The 26,349-nt window shown below is 35.8% G+C and overlaps 1 protein-coding gene across 6 annotated transcripts in view; it reads left to right on the top strand.

Moving 5' to 3' along the window:
* The window catches only part of LOC126255156 (peripheral plasma membrane protein CASK), a 546,277-nt gene that overhangs the window by 399,036 nt on the left and 120,892 nt on the right, over window positions 1-26,349 (top strand). For all 6 annotated transcript variants that reach the window (XM_049955370.1, XM_049955372.1, XM_049955371.1 and 3 more), the window contains one exon: window positions 24,585-24,683. In XM_049955370.1, coding sequence (XP_049811327.1) covers window positions 24,585-24,683 — 99 coding nt within the window. The remainder of the gene's footprint in view (window positions 1-24,584; window positions 24,684-26,349) is intronic.

The following is a 26,349-nucleotide window of genomic DNA, read 5'->3' as shown; positions in this document are numbered from 1 at the left end:
GTTCCCACTTACAGAGTTTCCTTTGTGTTGTTTTGGTACTGAGGGTTTGAAATGCAACACACAGTTCTGCGTGACTTTTGCAGTTGTCATCCTTTTATTTTTTGTCATAATTCTCTTCACTGACATGATAACTCAACACAACTTTTGCCCCTTTTGTGACTTAATGGGTGATGTTTTTCTGCTTTCCCCGTATGCGGTATAAATCTTTTCATATGGTGCCCCTTGAGAAACCAAACACTTCAGCTGCCTTGGTTACAGAGCACTCATCATATGAGCACCAACAATTTTCTCATATTCAAATTCACTTAGCTCTGACATTATGGACTCACAGCTATGCAGAACACTGTTCTGACCACGACTGACACTTGCAACTTGTTGCAAACATTGCACAGGTGCCGTTCATTGTCAAATGCAACAGTGCAATCTGCAGGCTTGTCTAACATTTGCATTTATGCTCAAACTTGCATTTCTTGCCATCTTTTTATACTTTTGTCCATCCTCTCCTTGTAACATATTAAACAGATCACTTCAAAGTCATATGAGTATAAGCTAACATGTGGCACCTATGCAAAACTTTATATAGACCATTCAGGCATGTCTTTTGATGTCCACTTTAAAAATCCTCTGGTGATGACCTAGACACAGTTTGTGAGACATAAGGCTGAAATAGATAACAAAAAAAAAAATTACAGGATGGACACTGTGTTTCCCTAAGTCAGTTTGCCCAGCCAGTATTGAGTGGAAATGGTAAGCATACCCAAGTAACAAACAAGTAATTTGGAATTGTCTAACCAGCCAGCTAGTATGCTCTATCAGCTTACCTCTTCTACTACTATAGGAGGCATCAACCCAATCAGAGGTTGAGTGGACAGAATGGAGGAGATAATTATTTGACCATAGTAGAGCTGGCCAGGGGTTGCAAGGTGACTGTTTAGTGGACTCTGAATGGGTTGACTCCTGTGCTGTCATTTGAGGCTGTGAGAAAACAGAGGTGGACTTTATTACTGTGTGTTGTAGCATACCTTCAGTGACACACAGAGTAGTATTTTCTTTGGGTATATTGTAGTGTTAGTAATCAGGAAATAAATTACATATGTCTGCAAGGGGGGGGGGGGAGGTCCCAGCTACTTGGGAAGTTTTTGCTTAATTATGTGTTTGAGAGGTCACAGATCTTAAAACTGATTTCAGTAATATCCCATCACTTACAGGGTTTTTTGTAAAATGAAAATAAATTTTTAATAAAAATATTTATTTGTTACAGTCAACAAAATGTATTATATTTTCTTACAGCTAATAAAAAAAAGTCTAATTTATACATAAATTGTAGGTCTACTGTTTTTTTTTTTCTTTTGAAATGTTCTCTTCTTCTCTGCATTCGTTTCTGAATTCCTTATCTGGCTTCTTGATTGAGCATCCAACAGTAGTCAGCTAACATAATGGTATCCCATCTTCCTTCATAACACCTTTTGATGTCATAGACTTCATGTGAAATCATTCATACTGTTCTTCACTGCAAGCCCCCAATTTTTCTGGAAAGTAGTCAATATGGGAGAGTAAAAAAATGAATTTCTAAGCTCATCTTGCATCCCTTAACTTCATAAGTTGCCAGCACATTTTATAATGATTTTGTAGTCAGAATCCTTAGTATTTCTCAAAAAGTTGTGCACTACATTCTTGAAAGAGTCCCACACTTCTTTTTCTCCCATTGTGTCCAAAAAGAAATCAGATAAAAGATTTCTTACATTGGGACCAGTGAAAACTACCTCTGTCTACATGACTTCAGACTGTTTCTGGTACTTAGAATACAGATATCTGAAACAAAGCCCATCTGTTGCCAGTGATTTGAAAAACTGCTTTATAAGCCCCAATTTAATATGAAGAGGTGGTAATAAAACTTTTCGTGGTGGAATAAAGGTTGTATTTATTACTTTTTCCCAATGTGCCCAGTCAGTTTTTGTGTGGTGCAGTTGTCTGGCACTAGTATCCTGTAAACAAAGAAAGCAAGGATATTTTGTGTAATCCCATGCTGACTAAAAAAACATCATTAGTATTTTAAAATCTCTACAAACCATCCATTGATGCACATAACATGTGATTTTTTCAAGAACCATAATGAAGTCATTATAGCTTTCTTGCACATGAAACAAATGTTCCATAGGAAAAGATGCAAATACGTTTCCATTTGCTTTGAGGCAAGCTTTCAAAGAATCAGTGGATATGCATCTTTCTGGTGAAGCATATTTAATTTCAGCACACATAGTGAGCCCATGAACAATCATTACAATAAACCAGATTGCCCTCCTTAGGAAATGACAGAGTCAATTCTGTCTGTCAATGCCTGTACTAATATGAAAATGAGGTCACAGATGATAACTAGTTTTTGGTTTTCAGCCTTGATTCTAGCAATTTGGCAGCATCTTTTATAAGACCTAGGTCTCTTACTAAGTTGTTCGGCTCACTCTAAGAAAAAAATTGAGGTCTCTACCAACAATAAAATCTGAGCTAGATTCATTCTGGGAAGTGGATGTATCTGAGTCCTCTGACTCACTCTGGATGTCATCTGAATTAGAACGTAGCTGTGGAGCTGATATTTCATACCCATGAGACACTGAATGAACAGCTGAGTCAGGGTTGAGGTAAGATTTTTTGTTCCTTTTCTGTATTAAATCCTTTCACATCTACCGAACAGAAGTAGCAGAGGGTTGTTTTATTTTTCTGTTCGTGTCATATCATAGCAGTGCCAAAACAAAATGAGATTTCTTACTCAATAAACCAGAGACAAAGATCTTCCTCATAACTTCTGTGCACCTTATGTTTAACCGTAGCTTTGTCTTGATCTCCAAGATTCAATCTGAAATTCACAAAATAAACTTCCTTCAAAAAAATCAAAAATTTTTCTTTGTTGATCTTTTACTGTGTATTCACCACGAGCATAACAAAAGCAGTCGGGTTGAAATTACACAACCTCTGTGAGCCAGATTCCAGAAACAAAAACACAGGTGCAGTAGTGTTTGAATGCTGGATATAAAGTGAGTGTGGTGTTAGATAGCTACTGAGATATTGCAGTAAATGGTTAGTGAGATATTGAACTTAATTAGCTCATTGAAACATGATCTAATAACATGTTGTTTATATTTATTCCTAGTGTTACAGATAACACATCGAAACATGTTCAACATCACCAGTAATATTACTCACAGTAAACTAATTTCACATGTTTAGACACAGTCATGTGACCTTCCTCCTAATGAAAAAAAAAACTACTTTACCCACCTGCTCCTACCACTACTCTCCTTCAACGAGTAACAACTTTTTTTTCATTTATTGTCAAGTCCAGCATTAATTAATAGAATTAATGTGTTAAATTATAAAGATAATATTAAAGTTCAAGTTACTCAGGAATTTTATGCCAAATATAAACAAAAACCTGTGTTAAAAAACAGCTGACATGTTGGAACTTTTTTGGGGATTTTTTTCGTTTCACCACATTGAAATCTATAAGAAAGTGTATAGAAAAGTCCTATGCAGTTTTTTACCTGTGTTATGTTTAGCTAATGACGTCGTTCAGTAGGTAAGTGCTAAACTGTGAATACAAATGACCATGGATTGGATCACCAATTGGTCCCAGTACTTTTTTCTCCTGCTGCGTACATCTTTTGCCTCAGACAATGATTTTGGGATAAAGATAACATTATCATTTCATGCCAGAATGGTTACCAGACGTGTAGCAGTATGGCTTATTGTTCTGCAAAAATGATGATTTTGAGTCAGTTATGAGTTTACTGTCATTGAATTTTTTAAAAATATTATTGGTCAGAGCCAATATTTTTTTTCTTGTTATATCAGAAAACATGTATGTCATTGTTCTTAATTTATTTTTCCTGCTTTCTATGTCAAAACTAACAATATTCCTGTTGCTTTACACTCATCAGCAACCTTCAGACCTATCTATATGGTTCTAACAGTTGTATCATACAAGTTTCATCCTTGTAGAAAACAAAAAAATGATTATATTCTACTAAACATAAAGCAGATTCACTATTATGAATTTGAACATACATTAACATGGTAATTTCTGAAGATTTCTATGTCTAAATGTCTCAAAAACTTCTTACAGAAATAGAAGGGCGTCAACTTGACCAAAGTATTTGAATTTCATGTCCAACCAAAGGAGTCAGATTCTGACTGAAATGGTGTGAAACCTACACATGAGGAAGATTCACCCTGTGATAGCACTGTAATGTCGAGTGCTGCTGAGTTATGCAGTTGTTCAGTGGCAGTTTATTCTGACTGAAAGCTTGGTTGTGACACGTTTTTTTTTATCACTGGGGTTTCTGTTATATTTAATTTTTGATTTACTATACTTTTGGAATAATTTTATATACTTGGTCTGGCATTTGTCTGAGAACTGGAGGAAACTAGCCGAAAAATCTTCTGCAAGGACTGTTGTTCAGTTCTTCTTGTTTCTGTTCTTTTGTCATTTGTTGTAGTTTGGATTCCATTTTTGAGTTAGATCTGCATAATCAGAGCATTGCTAAGGTTGGTTGTAAGGTGTTAACAGAGTATGGAGAGGCTGTTTGGAATCATGCCATAACAAAACCACACCTTTAGTGCAATAGCTGATAATAGATTCTAGTCCATTGCTGAATGTTGTAATCAGAGCAATCTTTTTTCCTTGTTCTGCTTGGACATTGTCTGTCTATATTTGTATATTTTCCTTTTTTCATGTTTATTTTATTCTCTCTTCTATCTTTTGTATTTTATGACTCTTTTTAAGAATATAGGTCACATTTTTAAGTTGGCAGTTACAAGACTATAGAGTGAACACAATAAGGTGGGTAGTAAGCAACATTTCAGTATTTAGAGTCAAGATACCATGTGGCATAAAAGCCTATCATGTCATTCTGCCACATCTCTCTCTCAGATGTGCACTTTGGGTATACACTGGATGTTAGTTAGTTTGTTAGTTACATGTTCCATTGATCAGTCTCACGGTAACAGTTACGATGTGGAACGTGTCAAGTGCATAAGAAATGCGCACATGAATCAAGGTTTTTTTTTATTTTTATTTTTTTTAAGCTTAAAATTTTTGTTACCTACCCCACTCCCTTAAATGGCACAAAATCCATATATTATACCTGTAGATTTATTTATTCCTATTCAAGAATTCATCTATGGTATTGGAGGAGTTGTCAACGAGATATGATATATTAATTTATTTTTGAAACTATTACTGCTGTCTGTCAGACATTTTATTTCATCTGGTAATTTATCAAAAAGTTTTACAGCATCCTATTTTCCCCCTTTCTGTGCCAAAGATAGGTTAAATAGAGGATAGTGTAAGTCTGTCTGTCTTCTGGTATTATAATCATGAATGTCACTGCTGTTTTCAGACTGGTCCATGTTGTTGAAAAAATTTCATTACTGAGTAAATGTACTGTGCGGCTGCTATAAGAATTCCTAACCTTTTAAACAGGTGCCTACAAGATGTGCGACTATGAGCCCCACACATTATTCTAACCACTTTCTTTTGAGCAGTCAGTATTTTTTGCTTAAATCTTGAGTTACCCCAAAATATTATTCTGTATGACATCAGAGAGTGAAAATATGCAAAGTATGTTAGCTTACTAATTTCTATATCCTCAAAATTGGCGATTATTCTGATTGCAAAAGTTGCTGAACCTAGTCGCTTTAGGAGACCCAAAATATGAATTTTCCAATTAGATTCTTATCTATATATGCACCCAAAACTTAGTATGCTCGTATGCTCTACCCTGGCTACTGACTTCTGTTTATGTGTTATATTTATTGAAGGAACATTACTCCATGCAGAAGAAAATTTGATGTACTGTGTTTTTTCAAAGTTCAGAATGAGCCCATTCACAGAAAACCAATCAATAACTTTTCCAAAGACATTATTTGTGTAGTTTTCTATTGGAGTTTCTTTTCCTGGATTAATAAGGATACTTGTATCATCATCAAACAGTGTCTATTTAGCTTCTTGTTTCAGATATGAAGGGAGGCCATTCACATGTATCCAAAACAGAAGGGGACGTATGATTGAGCCCTGTGGAACACCTAATGTAATTTCACCCCTGTTAGATGTAGTGGGAAACTTCCTTAAATCACTTGAACCATATAAAGAAAATGTTTGCTTCCTGTGCTGTAGATATGACTTAAACTACTCATATGCTGTTCCACTTACACCATAGAATTGTAATTTCTGTAACACAATGACATGGTTCACTCAATCAAATTCTTTGGATAAGTCACAGGAAATTCCTTTTGGTGACATTTTACTGTTTAAAGACTCTGTTGTGTGGGAAGTTAAATTGTATATTGCTGTATCTGTGGAACAGCATTTTTGAAATCCAAACTATGATTTACGAAGTATCCCATTACTGTTGAGATGGCTAACCATTCTTGAATACATTACTTTCTCAACAATTTCTGAAAATGCTGTAAGCAAGAATAATGACCGGTAATTATTGACATCTGTGGTGTCCCCTTTTTTGTAGAGAGTCTTGACAATGTCATATTTTAACCTGTCTGGGGAAATACTGCTCCACATTGTTTTAATATCTCATTAGGGATGTCATCTACTCCGACAGAACATTTATTTTTCAAAGATTTAATTATTTTCATTATTTCACGAGAGATTGTTAGATGAAAATTAATCTGACGAGTATTTCTCAAAACTGACTCTCCCATGTACTGCTTGGCTTTTTCTTTTGAACTATTCTCACCAATTTTTTCACCTACACTTAGGAAATTGTTGTTAAATGCGTTATTTACTTGTGCACTGTTGGTTAAAATGGTCTAATTCTCTTTCATAGTAATAGTACCTACCCCAGTGATTACTTTTCCTGTCTCTCTTGTAACACCATTCCACATTGATTTTATTTTATTGTCTGAGTTGTTAATTTCATCTCTAATATACATACATATGTTATGATTTTCTGACGTTTCTCATTATGTTACAATAATTTTTATAGTGTAAAATTACTTCTGAGTCTGTACTAATTCTTACTGTCTCATACAATTTTTCTTTCTTTCTGAAGACACTTTAATACCTATAGTAGTACAAGGTTTCTTTGAAAACTGTTTGGTACTAAACTTAGTAATTTTTTTGGGGCAACATTGCTCAAAAAGGGATATAAATTTATCAAGAAAAATGTTGCATTTATCATTAGCATTTGTCTCATTATATACATCTCTCCAATTAACATTTCTTAATCTTTCTCTGAAGTGCTCTGTAGATACCGGGTTGACCAGCCTTACACTTTTACTTAATGGTCTCTGAACTGTACACACTGCTAGCTTTTGTAAATTAATCAATTGTGCATCATGATAAACCATTTATACAGGGAAAGCAAGTATTAGTTTTTCATCCTCTTCTTGTGTAAATACATTATCTATTAGAGGACTAGTGTTTTGAGTTATATGTGTAGGGAAGTTGATCACTTATTCTAAGTTATATGTCATTAATAAAACTTCTAGTTCACTTTTCCTATCGGAATTTCTGAGACATTTTACATTGAAATCACCACAGATTAATAACTTCTACTTTTTGTCTGACAAACAGCATAATAGAGTGTCAAACTTTTTTATGAATAGCTCCCGATCTCCTAATGGGGACTTGTACACTGTTGCCAATGTCAACACTACATTATCTAGCTGTAGTTCACATGAACAAACTTCAGAGTGCTGATCAACACAAAATTTGCTTACTTCTACAGTTTTGTACTTATACCCTTGTTTTGTGTAAATGACAACTCCGCCTTTATCCATGCTAGATCTGCAAGTGTAAGATGCTAAATTATACCCATTTATACTGACACTTTACATCCCCACAGTTACATGATGTTCAGGCAGATGAAGTATATCAATTTCATTCTTGTTTTTGAGATCACCTCAATGCACTGACAGCTCATTACTTTATTTTTTATTCCCTTGACATTTTCATGAAGTAAATTGATACTACCCTTAGCTTTATCCCTATAGAGTGTACATGAAGCTTCTATTTTTCTTGAATGTTGTCTGTCTGGACTTTGGCTTTATCCTAAAAAACCTGTCTGCCTGATCCCATTAACCACAGGAATCATCCCTTGTGTAACTGTGGCCCCCTTGTTAGTGATGATTTTCATGTTAGTGCATGTATGACAGTGACAGTGTTGCTGTTGGAATGTTCATTATGGCTGGAATATTGTGTTAAAACTGCTTGAAATAGTCTTGAAGCTTTTCACTATTGTGGCAGGATATGTTTGGCCTACAGTTGCAATCTTCATTATATAAGGATAAAAAAAATTAGCCATGTAGCCACTAAATATGTTTATTTTGCAGACCACTGTCAGAGCATTATAGCTATGCTCCCAATGCAAACTGTTCATTTTTGGTTGTAAAAGTAGAGTACATTCATCAGGTCGAAGCAGCACACTATCAACAAAAAGCAGCATCCTATCAACAATCATCATAAAGAGCACATGCACCCCTGAAAAATGACAAATAGCGATTCAAGGACTTAAAGAATGTAAAAATATGTAACTTTGTTGATGGCCCGTTCCAAAATTTTGAAGAAGCGAGACTCATTATGTGAAAAGATATGAACTACAAATGACTTCCAAGTATACTTCTGAATTTACTGATGGCAAATGTGATGTCCATGCCTAGTTGATGTTTGATCAAGATATGTAAAATCCAGGTAAGATCATCAGTACACATTCAAGAATGAGTCTTTCACTCTGCAGTGGAGTGTGCACTGTTTAGAAACTTACCAAGAGATTAAGGTTTTGAGCTTGATTGGAACTCAAGCCCAGAACTTTGCCTTTTTATGGAATAAGCCACTTTTTTCAAAGACCTAAGTTTCACCTCCAATCATTATGAGACCCAGAAACTTTTGAATACAAAACAAGCCAATTCCACATTATGTTTTTGGATGTCTAATGTCAACACTATCTGTCCATGTACCTCAAAGTTTTGATTTCGGCATCTCTCAAGTTTTGATCTTGGCATCATCATCTTGTTACTCAAGCCAGACTGAATACACCAGTGATGATTGAAATTGTAGGGAAGAAAGGATCAGGTTCACAACTACTGTAGCTGTAGTATATAACAAATTCTATACACTGTGTAATTTTATTTCTCATATGAGCTATGTACGAGGTGTGTTCAAAAAATTTCAGAACTTTTTCCACAAAATTTTTCTACACTTACCTTTTACTTATGTGCATGGTTTCCTTTGAAATACTCTCCTCCACAATTTATACACTGCTACAAATGCTGTTTCCACTTTCGAAAGCAGTCTTAGTACACCTCTTGCTGGATCACATGAAGCACATCTGCAAATTTTCTTTTATCTTGTCCATCATTGCAAATCTCCATACTTTCAATGGCATTTTCAACTATGGGAATAAAAAAAAAGTCTGCAGAGTGTGGAGGATGAGGCAGCGCAGAGATTTTGTTTTTTTCGCAACAGTACGCACCAACAGGGATAATTGTTTGCAGCTGTTATCGTGATGCAAGAAGCATGAATTGTCTTGCCACGTTTCATGCCATTTCCTTCTCACATTTTCTCGCAGGCATCGCAGCGTGCCCATAATACCATCAATTAACAGTTTGTCCCTGTGACATGAATTCATGACAAATCAATCCTTCAAAGTCAAAGAAGACTATCAGCATGGTTTTGACAATTAGCTTGACCTGATGAGCTTTCTTTGGCCTTGGAGAAGCTTCAATCTCTTGGACAGTCAGTCTTCGATTGGCATACACAATTTTGCTGATGTTCCTGACCTGAGCATTGTCGGTAGACATCAAAGGGCGTCCTGAACGAGGGGCATCTTTAACTTCTGTCTGCCCATTTTTAAACTTTGTGAACCATTCGTAACACCTAATGTGGCTTAAGCACTCATCACCGTAGGTTTCCTGCAACATTTGGTGTTCCTCTGTAAATGTTTCCTTGAGTTTCACAAAAAATTTAATGCTGACGCGTTGCTCCTCTAACTCTGCCATCTCGAATTTCGCTAACTGTGCGACACATTGATCTTCTCAATACAACATTGAACAATAACTAACAGATATACAACAGTGAAACTCCTGGCAGTAATGCATTAAATGCAGGCATGTGCAGGGATGCCTACCGCATGTCACTCCAACACACTACTGGTGCGAAATTATGAATGTTTAATGGTATTCTATGAACATGTATCTGGCATTTCTTTAATCAAAATTCAGATGATAATGTTTCACCTGTAGGTGTAGTGAGCATTGAAAGAGAATTTGGACAAATGATAGTCACTGATATTGTAATACGATTATGACTATTTATTCTATTTTCTGAAAGCATCAATATTGTAAGTGAATCAAAGAAGAATGTGGTGATATGATGTATATATAACTGTAGGCTACTTACTTAGAAAATTTTGGGAGGGAGCATGGTTGTCTTGGCAAACATATTACTTACTCTAACAATGTAAGAAAAACCTTTCTGGTATAAATATATTACTTGCTATAATAACATTACAGCAAAATAACCATATTGGTAACATATTTCTGTTGTCACGTGAACACAGGTAATAGTATTTATTTGCAGGTGAAAAACATGTAGATCACCCCCCACCCCCACCCCCTTTCTTTTCAAGTGGCTATTCTGCGTTTTCAGATGTGCTAAAAGTATTTCCACTGGAACCCGAATTAATTCTGCATTTTTAATTTCATACATTTATATTACTTGTCTAATGACACTTCTGACATGTAAAACAAGTATCTTTTAAAATAAAGAATACTTTTGTTTTCTGGAGATGTTTAGCATGATGATATGCCACATAGGCTACATCTAATATTAGCAAATTTAAAATATTTGTGAAACTAATAAAAAACCAAACTGAATTGTAAATGATAACATTAGGGAATAAGTAGTTATACACAACATACTAGGTCTGTTCTCAGAGAATTCCAGAACTGCCCGCAGAATTTTTCTAGACTTACCTTTTACTTATTGTGCGTGGTCTCCTTCAAAACGCTCTCCTCCACAATTGATATACCGCTCCCAACACATTTCCAAATCCAGTAGCAGTCTTGGTACGTCTCTTGCTGGAACACATGAAGCGCCATCTGCAAATTTTCTTTTCTCTTGTCTATTGTTGCAAATCATCATCTTTTCAATTGGGCCATCTCCTTTGGAAATAAAAAAGCAGTCCACAGGGGCGATGTCTGGAGAGTTTTTTGTGCGTTAGTTACACACCAATAGGGATGAATGTGTGGGTATGTTAGCATGGTGCAAGATCCATGAATTGTCTCACCACATTTCCAGTCATTTCCTTCTCACATTTTCTCGCAGGCATTGCAACGCATCCTGATAGTACCATCGATTAACAGTTTGTCCCTGTGGCATGAATTTTGTTGATGTTCTTGACATGAGATCTTTGGTAGACATTGAAGGTCGTCCTGGATGAGGGTCATCTTTAACGTCTGTCCAGCCATTTTTAAACCATGTGAACCATTCGTAACACCAAGTACAACAAAGTAAACAACACCATAGGCTTCCTGCATCATTTGGTATGTCTCTGTAAAGGTTTCTTTGAGTTTCATGCAAAATGTAATGCAGACGCGTTGCTCCTCCAACTCTGCTATCTTGAAATTCGCAAACTGTGTGACACAACATGCTACTCAGTACAGCACTGAACAATAATTAACAGACATACAACAATGAAACTTATGGCAGTTACACATTAAACACAGGCATGTGCTGGGATGCCAGCTGTGTGTCACTCCAACACAAAATTGTCACAAAATTATGAATGATCTGGAATTTTTTGAACAGGCCTCGTATAATAATAATAATACCAATTAGAGGAAACAAAGAGAAAGCAGCATGAATGTCTACAAGGAACAAGTGAAAGCACGACAACCATAACAAGCAATGAATTGCATAATAGGAAAGTGAAGAAGAAGACTTTCAAACCAAATTCAAACCTCAAATACTTTCAGTCTTCTATGATTTAATTTTTTACGGTTACTTATTGCGAGTTTAATTAGTCGTTGGCTAACTTCTGGTGTGCGATAAATGCTATGTTACAGCATGGTTTCGATTTTTTATTAAAATGGTGGTTTTTCCCACTGTCTTCAGATATTAGGAAGGGAAGGGTGTAAAATTTTCAGCAGAACTCTCTTCCTAGGGGGGGTTGTGGTATTCTAACTGTCAGTTTGATGGCTACTTCACTTTTATGAAATTAATATGACAGTGTGAAGCCCCAGGTGGACTATCAAAAATAAAGTTTTAAGTAAACTTTTGAACACTGTCCTTACTCAGAGATAACAAAGAAACACACTTTCACACATGCAGCCAAGTTGTCCTGGAACTGCAGCTTCGATAAGATGACAGGGTGTCTCAGGTGGAGAGAACAAGAGAAACAAAGAAGAAGGAAAGGTCAGAAAGGAGGAGAAGAGAGGGTGAAGGGAATGAAGGATGAGAGATGGAACAGTGGAAGATGTGGATCATGTTGAGAAGAGAGGAAGAAGGCCACAGAGGAGAAACAGTGTGAGTGCAAAGTGATAGAGGAATAAACCAAACAGAGATGGTGGTGAGGTGGTGCCTGGGGTAAAAAAGTATAGAACATATGAATTAGTGTGTAAGGGTTGGGGGCTAATGTAGTTAGAGCTGAGGGGATTGGGGATCCAAGTAGCACAGATTTGAAACAGCCTTTGAAGTTGAGAATAGTTTACTGCTGGGTGGTCAGCTTTCCTTGTACCCATATGTTGACAGGGCCATTTATTTGGGTGGACAGCTAGATGGTAGTCAAGCCTACATAAAAGGCTATTAAGAAGTTACAATGGAATGATATATAATTGTTGTAATTTCCGTTCCATGCTTTATAGTTCTTTAGTGGATACAGGAACGAGGACCAGATGTGGTTCATGGACAGAGAATTCAGATATTAATTTATTCTACATCTGATAACAAATAGTAAAAGTAATACTTAGCTTTGTTTGCTGAAGTTGCAGTGTCAGTTGCTAACAGTATATTTGAGTGTTTACACACACACACACACACACACACATACACACACACACACACATTTATAATTCAGTCAGTTTTCAATACAATGACTGTACCATAGATGACAAACGTGACCACTATGAAAGCCGTGAATATTATGGAACGGTGAATACCCAAATGGGCACTGTGCATTGATGTTTGAACTTGAACAGTGGAAAATCCAGGACAGAATAATGTCAGTATTATAAAAAGGATAGTTGCTACTCACGATATAGCATAGATGTTGAGCTGCAGGTAGGCACAACAAAAAGACTGTCAGAAAGTAACCTTTCAGCAAAGAAAGCCTCCATCAGAAATTAGGAAATACACACACACACACACACACACACACACACACACACACGACCACAGTCTCTGGCTGCTGAGGACCAGGATGCGGCCTCAGCAGCCAGAGACTGAGGTCATGTGTGTGTGAATTGTGTTTGCGCATGCGTGCGTGTTTGGGTGTGTCTCTTTTGTCTATTTCTGCTGATGGCCTTGTTGGCTGAAAGTTTTGTTTATCATAGTCTTTTTGTTGTGCCTAAATATGACTCAGCATCTCTGCTATATGGTGATTAGCAAACTATCCTTTTCATAATACTGATGTTTGAACTTATTAAGTAGACCCACAGATGGAGCTCCAGAGAGTTGATTCTTGTATGTCATTGGCAGTGGCCTAAGCGTTTGTGGCAGTGCCCTCATGCCATGGTGGCTGCTGTAGGAAATGTGAGTGTGTCTTTTAAAGTGTAGCCAACTGAATGGTGCTCAATACTGCAGTAATATGGCTGCTTTCACAAGTGAACATGCCTCTGATGCAATAGGGTGTACTTTATGAGGGAAGGGACAAGTATTGCATCTTGATTTGTCACATGGATATGCCTCATGTCACAAGGAGTTGCCAGCAGAAGGCATAACGTCTTTTATGGAAGATTCATGTGTAGGTTCTCTGTCTCTTCCTTATTGAAAGATCTGTTTAAGGCATCTTGCCCTTTATTACATTAAACTAAAAAGACAGTTTAAAGCACCACTTTGTTTTACCTGTCTCTCATTAAGTAGTGGAATATTTCAAGGTATTTTGAAGAGTGAAGTTTCCTTTCGCTTGAAGTTCACTTTCAGATGTTCATGTAAATTTAATTCCTCTTACAGGAATCTTATAAAATCTCGACTGTTCTTATGATTTCTGATTTTTCTTTCTCACACTGACTCATAGCTGTCTCTCTCTGTCTCTCTCTCTCTCTCAATTTCTTCTGTCCATTTTCTTGTTGTGCACAAATTTACTTGCAGTATCTCAGTATTGCATGTAATGTCATTTTCGTATTTCTTGGCTTTTATTCTGCTGTGGTATCTGAAGGTCTAGGTTTGTAACATATGCATTTCTTGTTAAAGCTGTAGTATGTGCACATACTCTAGACCTTCTAAACTTTTGTAGATGTCTATAACATACTTAAAAAACAATAAATTTATTGTCAGGAATTCCATTATGTAGATGTCACATTGCAGGCTATATCTAAATATTTTAGGTAGTAATTGTTTACTTTCGAAATATTTAGTATTTTTGTTGTCAGTGAGTGCAGAGCTTCTGTAAGACTTGCACTGTAGGCTTGTAAGCATTTTGAGATTATTTTTCTTGTGCTGCTACAAAAATGAACGAGGAGATTGTGTTTATAGTTCTGGAGCTGTGAATTAACCCCCCCCCCCCCCACTTTATCTCTCTCTCGTGTGTGTGTGTGTGTGTGTGTGTGTGTGTGTGTGTGTGTGTGTGTGTGTAGGTGCACACGAAATCAGGAATACTTAGCAAGAACTTAAGTACTGAAGATGAATGAATGGTAATTCCATTGTATGGGCCTTAAATCTGCACAGTGTGCTTAAACATATCAGTATTCAAATCATATTCTGTTCCTGAAATTAATATAAATAATTATTCCAGATGTTTCTGCAGTGTGACATTACTGGGGATTGTTTCTTCAGATATTTTTTCTTACTGTCAATCTTTTGTGATGATAAATATCTCCTCTTATTCAGCAATTTAATGTACAAAATCAGATAGAAGGTGTGCTTTTTATTACACTTTACACAGTGTTGAAAAGTGGATACCTGCACATTTTGTATGTGTGTTTGGGTATTTTTGCATTGAATATATGGCAATGGATGTATTCCTTGAGGTAGTTTTATTATATGATCTCCCTTACTCTTCAGTTCAAGTCCAACTGTTGTCAATTTGGAAACAGTAAACATTAACTTCATCCACTTCCCTCAATGCCCTTCTGATGGGTGATGAAATTTCTTTCCTATATCTGTAACATGTTATGTTCCTTGGAATGAATCTACCAGTCTTTGATAAGGCATTTTGTGATTTGTATTACTGATTCACATTCAAAATATGAATGTCTTTGTGATCTGAACAAGATAAATGTTCTATGTGCAGTATTTACATGAGTGTTTTGTATCTCACAATTCATAATTGTAAAGTTTCCACCTCTGTGTTCTTAGAGTGTATTTTACTTATTTAGAACTACTGAAATAAATCTATGCAAAGATCCTGTGATAAGTCTAACTGAATTTTTAAAAGAAATTGTAGAATTCTTTTTTAGTCAGAGTGATTAAAGGAAGGGAAAAAAGCTGTTTTGCGGGAAAGGAGGTGCTTTCACTTCTGTGTTTTGCCCAGATTTCAGGTGTGGCACACCATGAAACCTATACTCTTCCCTTGAGTAACACAAAAGAACGTGAACAGTAAAAACACTTTGTCTGATAGGATTGTGTTAATGTTGAAAAAGTCCTTCCATATTATCACCATTATACAGTAAACCTCTCAAATTGCCATCCCTGGCTTTTGAGCTGGAAAAAACAGAAAAGTGCAATGGGGCAGATTTTGAGAGACCAAATCATATAAAATGCCCTATCAAGTGAGAGTTTATTAGAAGCAAAAGGAAACAAAGTGAAGTGCAGTAGAATCCCATGATGATATATAAGTATTCAAAGTGCAAATAAGATTATTTTTCAGCAGGCATGTGATTTCATGACAATCTCAGATAGTCATAATCTGGATTGTTTTGCTTGAAAATCAATTTCACAAAATTAGACTCTTATGCTATGTTTCACAAGTTCTCCCTCACACCGTATAGGGCTAGCACTCCTGGAAGAAAAGGTGTATGGGTTAGTGACAAGATTTCTTCCAAGAATGCTGGATCCAAAATGTGTGCAGGAGAACTTCCATGAAATTTGGATGGTAAGTAAAAAGGTACAAGTGGAAGGAAAGCTGTGAGGGCTGATTGTGGGTTGTAATTGGGTAGCCGCACTTGAACACACAGCTTTAATCTGCCTGAAAGTTCAGATCATTGCACACTCCATTGCAGAGTGAAAATTCACTCTGGAATCTTTGTTCTGACTTCAGTTTAAAAGTAAAAAGGAGTAAATGGACTTTGTAATTTCTACAGTACGTATTCATGTATTTACAGTGTCAGCAGTAGAATGTTTGTATAGCATCATAACTGCATCCTGCAAGGTACTTAAGTTCATGTACAAACCACACTAGACACAGACATTACAGTAGAATTTTATTTCCGTATAATCACATAGGTATCACCTGAAGTTAACTGAGGGCATCACATAGAATAACGCATAAAAATTTAAATCCCATATATATATATATATATATATATATATATATATATATATATATATATATATATATATATATATATATATATATATATATATATATATAGAGGGAAACATTCCACGTGGAAAAAATATATCTAAAAAGAAAGATGATGAGACTTACCAAACAAAAGCGCTGGCAGGTCGATAGACACACAAACAAACACAAATATACACACAAAATTCAAGCTTTCGCAACAAACTGTTGCCTCATCAGGAAAGAGGGAAGGAGAGGGAAAGACGAAAGGATGTGGGTTTTAAGGGAGAGGGTAAGGAGTCATTCCAATCCCGGGAGCGGAAAGACTTACCTTAGGGGGAAAAAAGGACAGGTATACACTCGCACACACACACATATCCATCCACACATACAGACACAAGCAGACATATATATGTCTGCTTGTGTCTGTATGTGTGGATGGATATGTGTGTGTGTGCGAGTGTATACCTGTCCTTTTTTCCCCCTAAGGTAAGTCTTTCCGCTCCCGGGATTGGAATGACTCCTTACCCTCTCCCTTAAAACCCACATCCTTTTGTCTTTCCCTCTCCTTCCCTCTTTCCTGATGAGGCAACAGTTTGTTGCGAAAGCTTGAATTTTGTGTGTATATTTGTGTTTGTTTGTGTGTCTATCGACCTGCCAGAGTTGTTTTAAGTTGGTAGCAGGTACAATTTTATGTGACCATCAAATACATATGTATGTACAATCTGTACATACATGTATATTTGATGATCACAAAAAAATTGTACTTGCTACCAACTTACTGAAAATCAGTAAAGGAAACCAAAGAAAAATTTGGAGTACAATTTAAAGTTTAGGGAGAAGAAATAAAAACTTTGAGGATTCCCGATGACATTGTAGTTCTGTCAGAGACAGCAAAAGACTTGGAAGAGCCGTTGAATGGAATGCGTAGTGTTTTGAAAGGAGGATGTAAGATGAGCATCAGCAAAAGCAAAACAAGGATAATGGAATGTAGTCAAATTAAATCAGATGATGCTAAGGGAATCTGATTAGGAGACAAGACACTTAAAGTAGTACATGAGCTTTCCTATTTGGGCACCAAATTAACTAATGATGGTTGAAGTAGAGGGAATATAAAATGTAGACTGGTAATGGCAAGAAAAGAGGAGAAATATGTTAACATTGAATATAGATTTAGTGTTAGGAAGTCTTTTCTGAAGGTATTTGTCTGGAGTGTAGCCATGTATGGAAGTGAAACATGGACGATAAATAGTTCAAGATAAAAAGAGAACAGAAGCTTTCAAAATGTGGTGCTACAGAAGAATGCTGAGGATTACATGGGGTGATCACATAACTAATGAGGAAGTACTGAATAGAAGTAGGAAGACAAGAAATTTGTGGCACAATTTGACCAAAAGAAGGGCTCAGTTGATAGCATGCATTCTGAGACATCAAGGGATCACCAATTTAGCACTTGAGGGGAATGTGAAGGGTAAAAATCATAGCGGGGAGACGAAGAGATGAATACAGTAAGCAGATTCAGAATGATGTAGGTTGCAGTATTTATTCGAAGATAAAGAGGCTCGCACAGGATAGAGTAGCATGGAGAGCTGCATCTAACCACTCTTCGGACTGAAGACAACAACAACAACAACAACAACAACAAATACACGTAGAAACAAGTAAGCATATTTCATAATGAATTGTCCTATATTTTTCAACTAACTTTCGGAATATGATTTCTTCATTTTTTGGCAAAAATGTGCTGCAGTAATTATTGGGAAACATTAACCAGATATTTTTTTACTATAAAAACAAAGTGATGTTTTAGTAGTTTTGATGTATTATGAAGTCATCATTGGATGATATGAAAATGTTATGTAGTTACTCATCAACTGACATCAGTTACTATGTAACATACTCAGATCATCTGATGACAGCTTCCTAATATGTCAAAATTGGTAATGATGCTACTTGTGGGACTGATGACCTTAGCTGTTTAGTCCCCCTTAAACATCCAAACAACCACCACCGATGCTACTTGTGCAATCCGAGACTGAAATGTATAATATGAAAGAATTATGTTATGGTCACCATGTTTCCCTAATAGCTGAGTCAATGAAGGAAAATTGGGGGAAAATTTTGTAGTCACAAATAGGAGAAAGTGTAATGAACAACGTACTGAAAATTCCTACCAGTGGGTTGTGAGCTGGAAAAGTGCAGCTTATAGCAAAAAGTTCCCAGCACACAACTAAAACAACATAAGATTTCCTACAAAAATGGTTCTATCCATTATTTTCTCTCGGACTAATAGTTTCCACATTGTGGGGGATGTAAAAGTCGCAGAGCATTAGAAATATGAAAAAATAGCAGATTATTAAAAATAGTAATTTAATGGCATAAAATTAATGTTTATCGTTGAGTGAAATGGGTTAAGAACAAATATTAAATGTGAGTACCACATCTAATTGTAGTAAAGTCATATTAAGGAGAAATTGTGCTCTGTGGGTGTAAAAGGGTGGAGAAGGTGGGGGTGGATGGTAAAAGCATGAGGTAAGGTAGGTTGCAGGATAGATCTGAAAACTGAAGAGCAAGCAGGGGAAACCTCACTATGTCACAGGAAGAAACTTCATAGTGCATTAACACTATATGAAATATAGGCATGGGTTACTAATAATACTAAAACAACAAATGCATATGGACAGATTCTGCTGACTGTTCTATACTGATAGTATAGTGTACAGCAGCTTCCTGTCCCGTTCTGTTATGTAAGCAAACAAAATAACTTCACTTAGCTTGTGTTTATATGGTGGAGTTATTTCCAGTTTATTTAATAAATGCTTATTTTCAGTTATTAAGTGAGATTTTATGTAATATATGTTCCTAAAAACAATGTTGTCAGTGACATTCGTAGTGTTGCCTGGGAAAGGGACTCAACTGGTAAAATGGTACCTTTCTGCCATCTGTATTACAAAGCTGAGTCATTGTCTTTAGTCACTCGGCTGGGTGTTAGCTGCAGATTGTATAAATCTCTTCCATTCAAGAATGGCTGGCACTTGTAGAGTGGGCTGCACTGATTGGAACCTGTTACCATTCATCCACAGTGCAGTATATCTTCCACAGTGGGTTGAATATCTCTGGTAGAGTTCAACTGATCATGTTCATGTATAGAACAGTAGTTACTGTAATGCATTGCTTGACTTGTGTTGAAATATTTGAAGTTTCATAACACCTAAGGGACCTACTTTCGTTGCAGAGGGAGATAATTTAAAGCTCTGAGCTTCTTCAGGCAGTAGAAGAACTGAGGTTTGGATGATGCATTTGATACTCCTCATGCTGCGAAGAGTATTCCAGCCTCTGATAGCGGAGACAATGAAATCAATATCGCTGAATACATATTGACAGCATTTTACCCTTGGGTAACTTCAGTGTGGTGAACAATTCACAGCTCCAGTTGTTGAACTTTTTTACTTAATAGCTCACTTAACAACTACAAATAAGTACTCATTTAATAAACTGAATATAACTCCACCATGAAGACACGATTTTACAGTCATTTTGTCTACTCACGTAAGAGAACTGGACAGGAAATGCTGGGGAGGTACAGTTTGTGTGTAAACTGAAATGCGAGCAGCACTTGTGCTAGGAGAAGCTGCATTTCCTGGAAGAATTCTATATCTGTTGTGCAGGATCATTAGGAATAATTTCCCTTCTAGCAGTGTAGAACAGTGTAGAGATTTTTACACAGATTCTGTCCATAAGGGTTCCTTGCATTAGTATTATTAATATCACATATCTGTATTCTGTGTGCTATGTAGGAAATAAACCTTTCCCAGGCATGTCTGTGCACTGTGTTGCCTGTGATTTAAAAGGCAAGCTGATGAAGGTCAGTGTAATTCTTTGAAACACCCTGTAGTTGCTTCTTGTGACGTAGTGGGTTAGATGGAGGGGGAATCATGTGGTCACTCTTCAGTTCGCAGACCTATGAAGGAGGGCAACTTACCTCCCTTCATGCCTTTACCCTTTGCCCCAGCCCTCTCAATCTTATTAGCCCCCAGAACACAATTTCTTCTGTGGCTGTGCTGCACTTAGATGTGGTACAAATATTTAATATTTGTTCTTGACCCACTTCATTTAACAGTGAACAGTAATTTTATACCATTAAATGCTTTTTTTTTAAAAAAAATATGTGATTTTTCCATCCCCTACAGTGTGAAACTGTTAGTCAAAGAGAAAAACTGGATATGGCATCTTTTGTAGTAAATTTTATGTAGTGTAATTGTGTACTGGGAAATATTGTCACTAGTGGCCGCAGTTTTTGAATTACTCAAGAAAAACATAAAAAAGTGACTTTAATCATTGCCACCTGCAGTGCTGATAGTGATTTTTGGTATGTTGTTGATGGCAACCCCCTACAACTGTACAAAAATTTTCAACTATACAATTCTTTCCCCTATTCATCAATTTTCAGTCTTCAGTGACTGAGCTATAAGACCGTGAGTAGGCTGAAGGATGAGTCACATTCATATATAGACCACTCTGTTCTAACTTTGAGAGGAAATGTTCTCTTAATCTCTCCTTATATGTCTACATATATTTTTGAAAAATATTTGAATGTTGTCTGTAAGTATCATGTGCAACATAATGATAACAAAAAGTTACCTTTAAAAGATACTTTACTCAAAATGTGTAGTGTTTAACAAGCTGGATTGGTTCAGTAATGATGAATGATACAAAAAACATACAGTTATTATGTTGTCACAGACTATTACTAAAATATCCTTTTAATAGAGGACAGATGAAGTACACACTGCAACCATCTTGTCCGCCATACTTGCTGGGATGACTTTTGTAAACAGTTTATGTGCCATAATTCACACAATGTCTGAAAAAATACAATATTGACATACATTTTCTTGTATCTGTTTTTTCAATCTTCATTTTACCATATTAGAATTGAAATATGGCTGGTTCTTTAAAGTTGAAGCCAATTATGCTCCAGAAAAAACTGTACCTCTTTGTTGAAAGATTATTGAAATCTATAGTATGCTTCTTTGTACAGTAGAATTATCTGCAGGAAAAAATAAAATGATCCGCTAAAGTGAGATACAGCTACAGCACAAAATGAAAGCTCTTATCTTTGACATTCGCATGGTGCCAGAAATGTGGTCAGCTAGGGCTTTTTTTCTAGTTTTCATATTCTTGGTCACTGAATAATATATTTGCCTTCAAACTATAATATTGATATTATTTATTGGCCATTTTAAATGTATTCTTTCTGACTGTTGTACTACTTCAAAATTATGTTTCACTTTTGTATAAAAAAGTTGTCTAATGTTTGTTGACACACATCTGAGTAAATCCTGCTTCCTGTGGTCATCACAATTTTATTGCTGTAGTTTTTATTTTTAAAGGTATATTACATTTACATATTACTGCTTTTAATTACTACAGTATTATGAAAAGGATAGAGGAGACATTGAGCTGCAGACAGAAACCAGGAAAAGACTGCTATACGAGCAGCAATGAGTAGTAATGTATGCTTTTCATAATATTGTTGTTATTCCATACTAGATTTTCCATTGTTTGCTTTTACTTACTTATACCTTTGTGGCTTTAAAAGAACCAGTATTATGTGTAACCTATTATACATAAATGACTTTTTCAGAGAAAAACCATTTCATGTATTTTTATTCCATACAGTGACTTGTAGAATAAATTTTCTGTACTGTAGTAGTGAACTCCTTTTATCTTTCTGTACAAAACACTTGTAGATTCATTTTAGAGTTTCCAATACATAAAGTGCAAGTGCAAGTACGAGTCCAAGCAAGCCACTGGTATCATTTGTGTGATAAATTCTTCTTCATAATCAAATCCACAGTCTACAATGTGGATCTTTATGATAATGTTAGGAGATACACAGAGAAAGTGTTGAGCCTCAGTAAATGATAATGAGATTGTGTTTGGCCAAAACTCAAGATTGTCTATTCACTGCACTGTTTTCACATGACTACCCACCTGTTGCAACAGTTGGAAGAATGTCTCCCATCCCATTGTGTATCTGGAATGTCAACTGAAAATTCAAAGCTTGATTTCTTGTTTCTCACTAGCAATCACCTTTCTGTTAGCTTATGTGAGTATGTCTCCAGGTTCTGGCACAAATTTTCAGTTGGTTTTTCAGATGCATATCAATGACATTGCATTCATAAGTAACATTGTCATTTAGTCTTAGTTTCATGTTTCATATGTATGTACAAATGCTGTCATTCAAACAAGGAGATAACTACAAGTGAATCATTAATACAGTGCATGATTTAGATTGCTTACAAGATCTTCGTAGACAATGTCAGTAGCAATGGTGACTGTTACAAGCACTGGCACAGTTCTGGAGGTAGTCAGTGCCTATCCAGTGTGTGTACCATGCTTTGAATTAGATTGTATTTAAAGTATGAACATTTAGTCCAGTGTGTCTGCTGGTGAATTATTGCTAAAGTTTCATTACTTCACATTTCATGAAGGATCCTTGTTTCAAATTATTCCAGAACACTTCACAAATTCAACAATCTTTACAAAAGTGTATCTTTTGATGCAGCTTACCTAGTGTGACATCGGTGCACTATGTCCTTATTTTTCCACACTTCATTACTCACAGGATACTGATTTGGAAGAAAAAAGTCTCCTTAAATGTTCAAGATAAACTGACTTTAGCCTTTCTATTTATTTTTTAGTTATAATTTTCAGTCCATATCTCCATAAGAAGTTAATATTACTAGTTCTGGCTGTTCTCGATGTTCTCAGCTGAATATTTTTGTTTTATATGTTTCTCAGATGACTAGTTTCATTCATTAGCCATCATCATATATATCAAAATGAAACAAAATTTACTGCTACAATATAAGATAAAACAGAAGGAGAATACACAAAAATAATGATGAATGTCATACCCCTTTGACAGAAACCCTCTGGTGTAAAGTATTCCATCAGAATAACAACATGTATAAGGTGCAGATGACTACAGATTAATGGTCAAGAAATTTCAATGTCGTAATCAAATCATCAAGCTTAATCTTTTTTATTTTCACTGGTTTCTTCTTCACATTTAACAGCCATATTTTGCTATTAGTTTAAGAAATGATGACATTTATTGGCCTGCATTCAGTTAAATTGCTGATATACTTACCCTTCTGGATGTTTTCCAAAAAAATCAACAGGTTTTCTGTATGCCTACTTTAATTCATTTCAGGTTTACTCGATGCTCTGTAGGCAGTATTTAGTCATGGAAGAGGAAGAATTTGGCCACATTACTTCCTTTATTGATGGTATTACAGTAAATATCAAAATATTCCATAGTCGTTGTGATCTTTGTTGTGATGACACAATAGCCATTTGACTTTCAGTATTCACCTTCTTGATCAAATATGGAAAATCTTCTTTATACAAACAAGATTATATCAGAGCATTGCAATGTCTTTAATGCTACTTTTCACACCAGTGTGGAGCTATGAAAGGCAACCCTCATTTTGATGTCTTCTGTGTTTAAGAATAATGATGACAGAACAAAACTTTGTCCAGTTAGTTTACAAATGTTGAGCACCTCTTCATGTGCAAACAAATTAGTCTTCTGTATGTCATGTACTCTTTGCTAAATGAAAGTTTTCAGAATGATTTTCCAGGAGAATTTTACTTGACTGTAATAGTGATGCAACTGTACCGGGGCAAAACACATGGCTTGTATTTGGGAATATTAAAAATCATGTGCAAATCACAGCTGGCAGATTCAAGCTGTGGCAGCAAGGGTTTTTGGTACTTTCTACAGGTATATAGTATCATGAAAATAAAGTATCTCCTTATAGTTTTTCAAAATTAACTGTACAATATTTCTGATTTTTTGGTCAAACAAAACTACTAGGCATTTGTTTTGTTTTGTTTTTGTTCCAGATTTTTGTTCGTGCACAGTTTGATTATGACCCGTTGGATGATGACCTGATACCTTGTGCACAGGCTGGTATAGCTTTCAAAACAGGAGACATCCTGCAAGTAAGTACTTATGTTATGTAAATAATAATTTGTAGAATGACAGACCAAAAACAAGTTAAATCACAGATTTAAGTTACCTTCAGAACTAAAATTACACATAAATATCTAGCTTCAACATAATACCTATACTGCCGTCAAGGGTCTCCAGATGAACAATGGTGTTTGTTGACTGACACCTGAACTGAATCATGCATTATTTTTAGCTCTCCTGGGAGCATGATTATTAATGCCCCATTACTAATAATTATGTGACCATTGGCCTGAGAGCATTATCATTACACCCCCTCACTAATAATTATGTGAACATTGGACATAAATTACATAGTAAAACACGTAGAATAAGAAATGCTTCAAAATCTCAAGCAATAATAATCATAACAATAGTAGTAGTAAGGATGTAGTAAAAAAGGCTTTAAAAGCTTATGTGCACAAAAATCTGCAAAATGGAAAAATACAATGGTCTCATATTTAATTCATCATTCCTTCCCAAGAACTTTGGTAGGAGCTACCATAACAAAGCAGAAGTAGGCTGCCCTTTGATTAGAAAGCATATTGCACTCTTCCAAAAAGTGATATACTAATATTAATCTATGAAACACACTACACACTGGTGCATCCTTTCACTGGAAAAGTGGTTTATGCGTTGGTAGGGAATGCCTAATCAAGAAGTGAATAAGAGCTCTTCGTGTTGCCTCAGTAACTGGAAGGAGCTACATTATGGCTTGATTGTTACAGTAATGTAAATGGGTACACACTAAAAACCAAAAATAAATCTTGAGCTATTGTAGCCAAGCATTACAAAAAGAGTTGGTTCTGCTGAGAAATTTATTAGTAAAGTAGGAGTTGGTCATGCATAAATCCCTTATGATTAAAACAACACCAAGAAGGTTTACAGGACCTTCAAAGATGAGCTACAGGGGCATCAACCAACAATCTGTGCATTAGGTGAATAGATGGGAGCATAGTTACAAATGACAAAGAAAAATGTCAGCTTTTGGCAAACTATTTCAAAGTGCTGATAAACTATGAAGAACCCCAGCAAAGATCGTATGCACGGGAAAAAATCCGCAAGTTAGATTTCAAACCACAAAGTTTCAATGAAATTACACAGGTAATCAAGGAGCTCAAGGATAATAAGGCATCAGTGAAGCTGGTATTGTGGCAGAAATGTGGAAGATGAAGAGCAAGTCACCTTATAAAGGAATTCTGGAAAAGTAAAATGACACCGATGGACTAGAAATGTTTGCTCATATACTCACTTCATAAAAAAGACAACCAAGTGGATCCAAACAATAGAGGGAGCTCCTTACTTTCATTTGCTTATAAGGTACTTGCCAGAGTCCTGCTAGGAAGAGCTGAAGAATAACCTGATCACCTCAGTGGAGAATATCAAGCTCGGTTACAGAAAGGCAGGTCATGTATGGAACAGATATTCAGGCTCAAAAGCATTCTGAGAACTAGAGCAATAAAAGACAGAATGCAGTAGTAATTTTTGTTGACTTCAATAAAGCATATGCCTCAGTTGACAGACAAATCTCATTTAGTATTGTAGAAGAATTCAGAATTGATAGAAAAATGAAGGAAATAATAAAACAAAGTTAATTCACATATTTAGGAGGATGGATCCACCCCAATGGACAAGATAAAAAGACAGTCAAAGAAAGAG

The sequence above is a fragment of the Schistocerca nitens genome, chromosome 1 (genome assembly GCF_023898315.1).
Source record: "Schistocerca nitens isolate TAMUIC-IGC-003100 chromosome 1, iqSchNite1.1, whole genome shotgun sequence".
Taxonomy (NCBI): Eukaryota; Metazoa; Arthropoda; class Insecta; order Orthoptera; family Acrididae; genus Schistocerca; species Schistocerca nitens.
The sequence above is the reverse complement of the archived record's forward strand: the minus strand, read 5'-3'. Positions and strand labels throughout refer to the sequence as shown.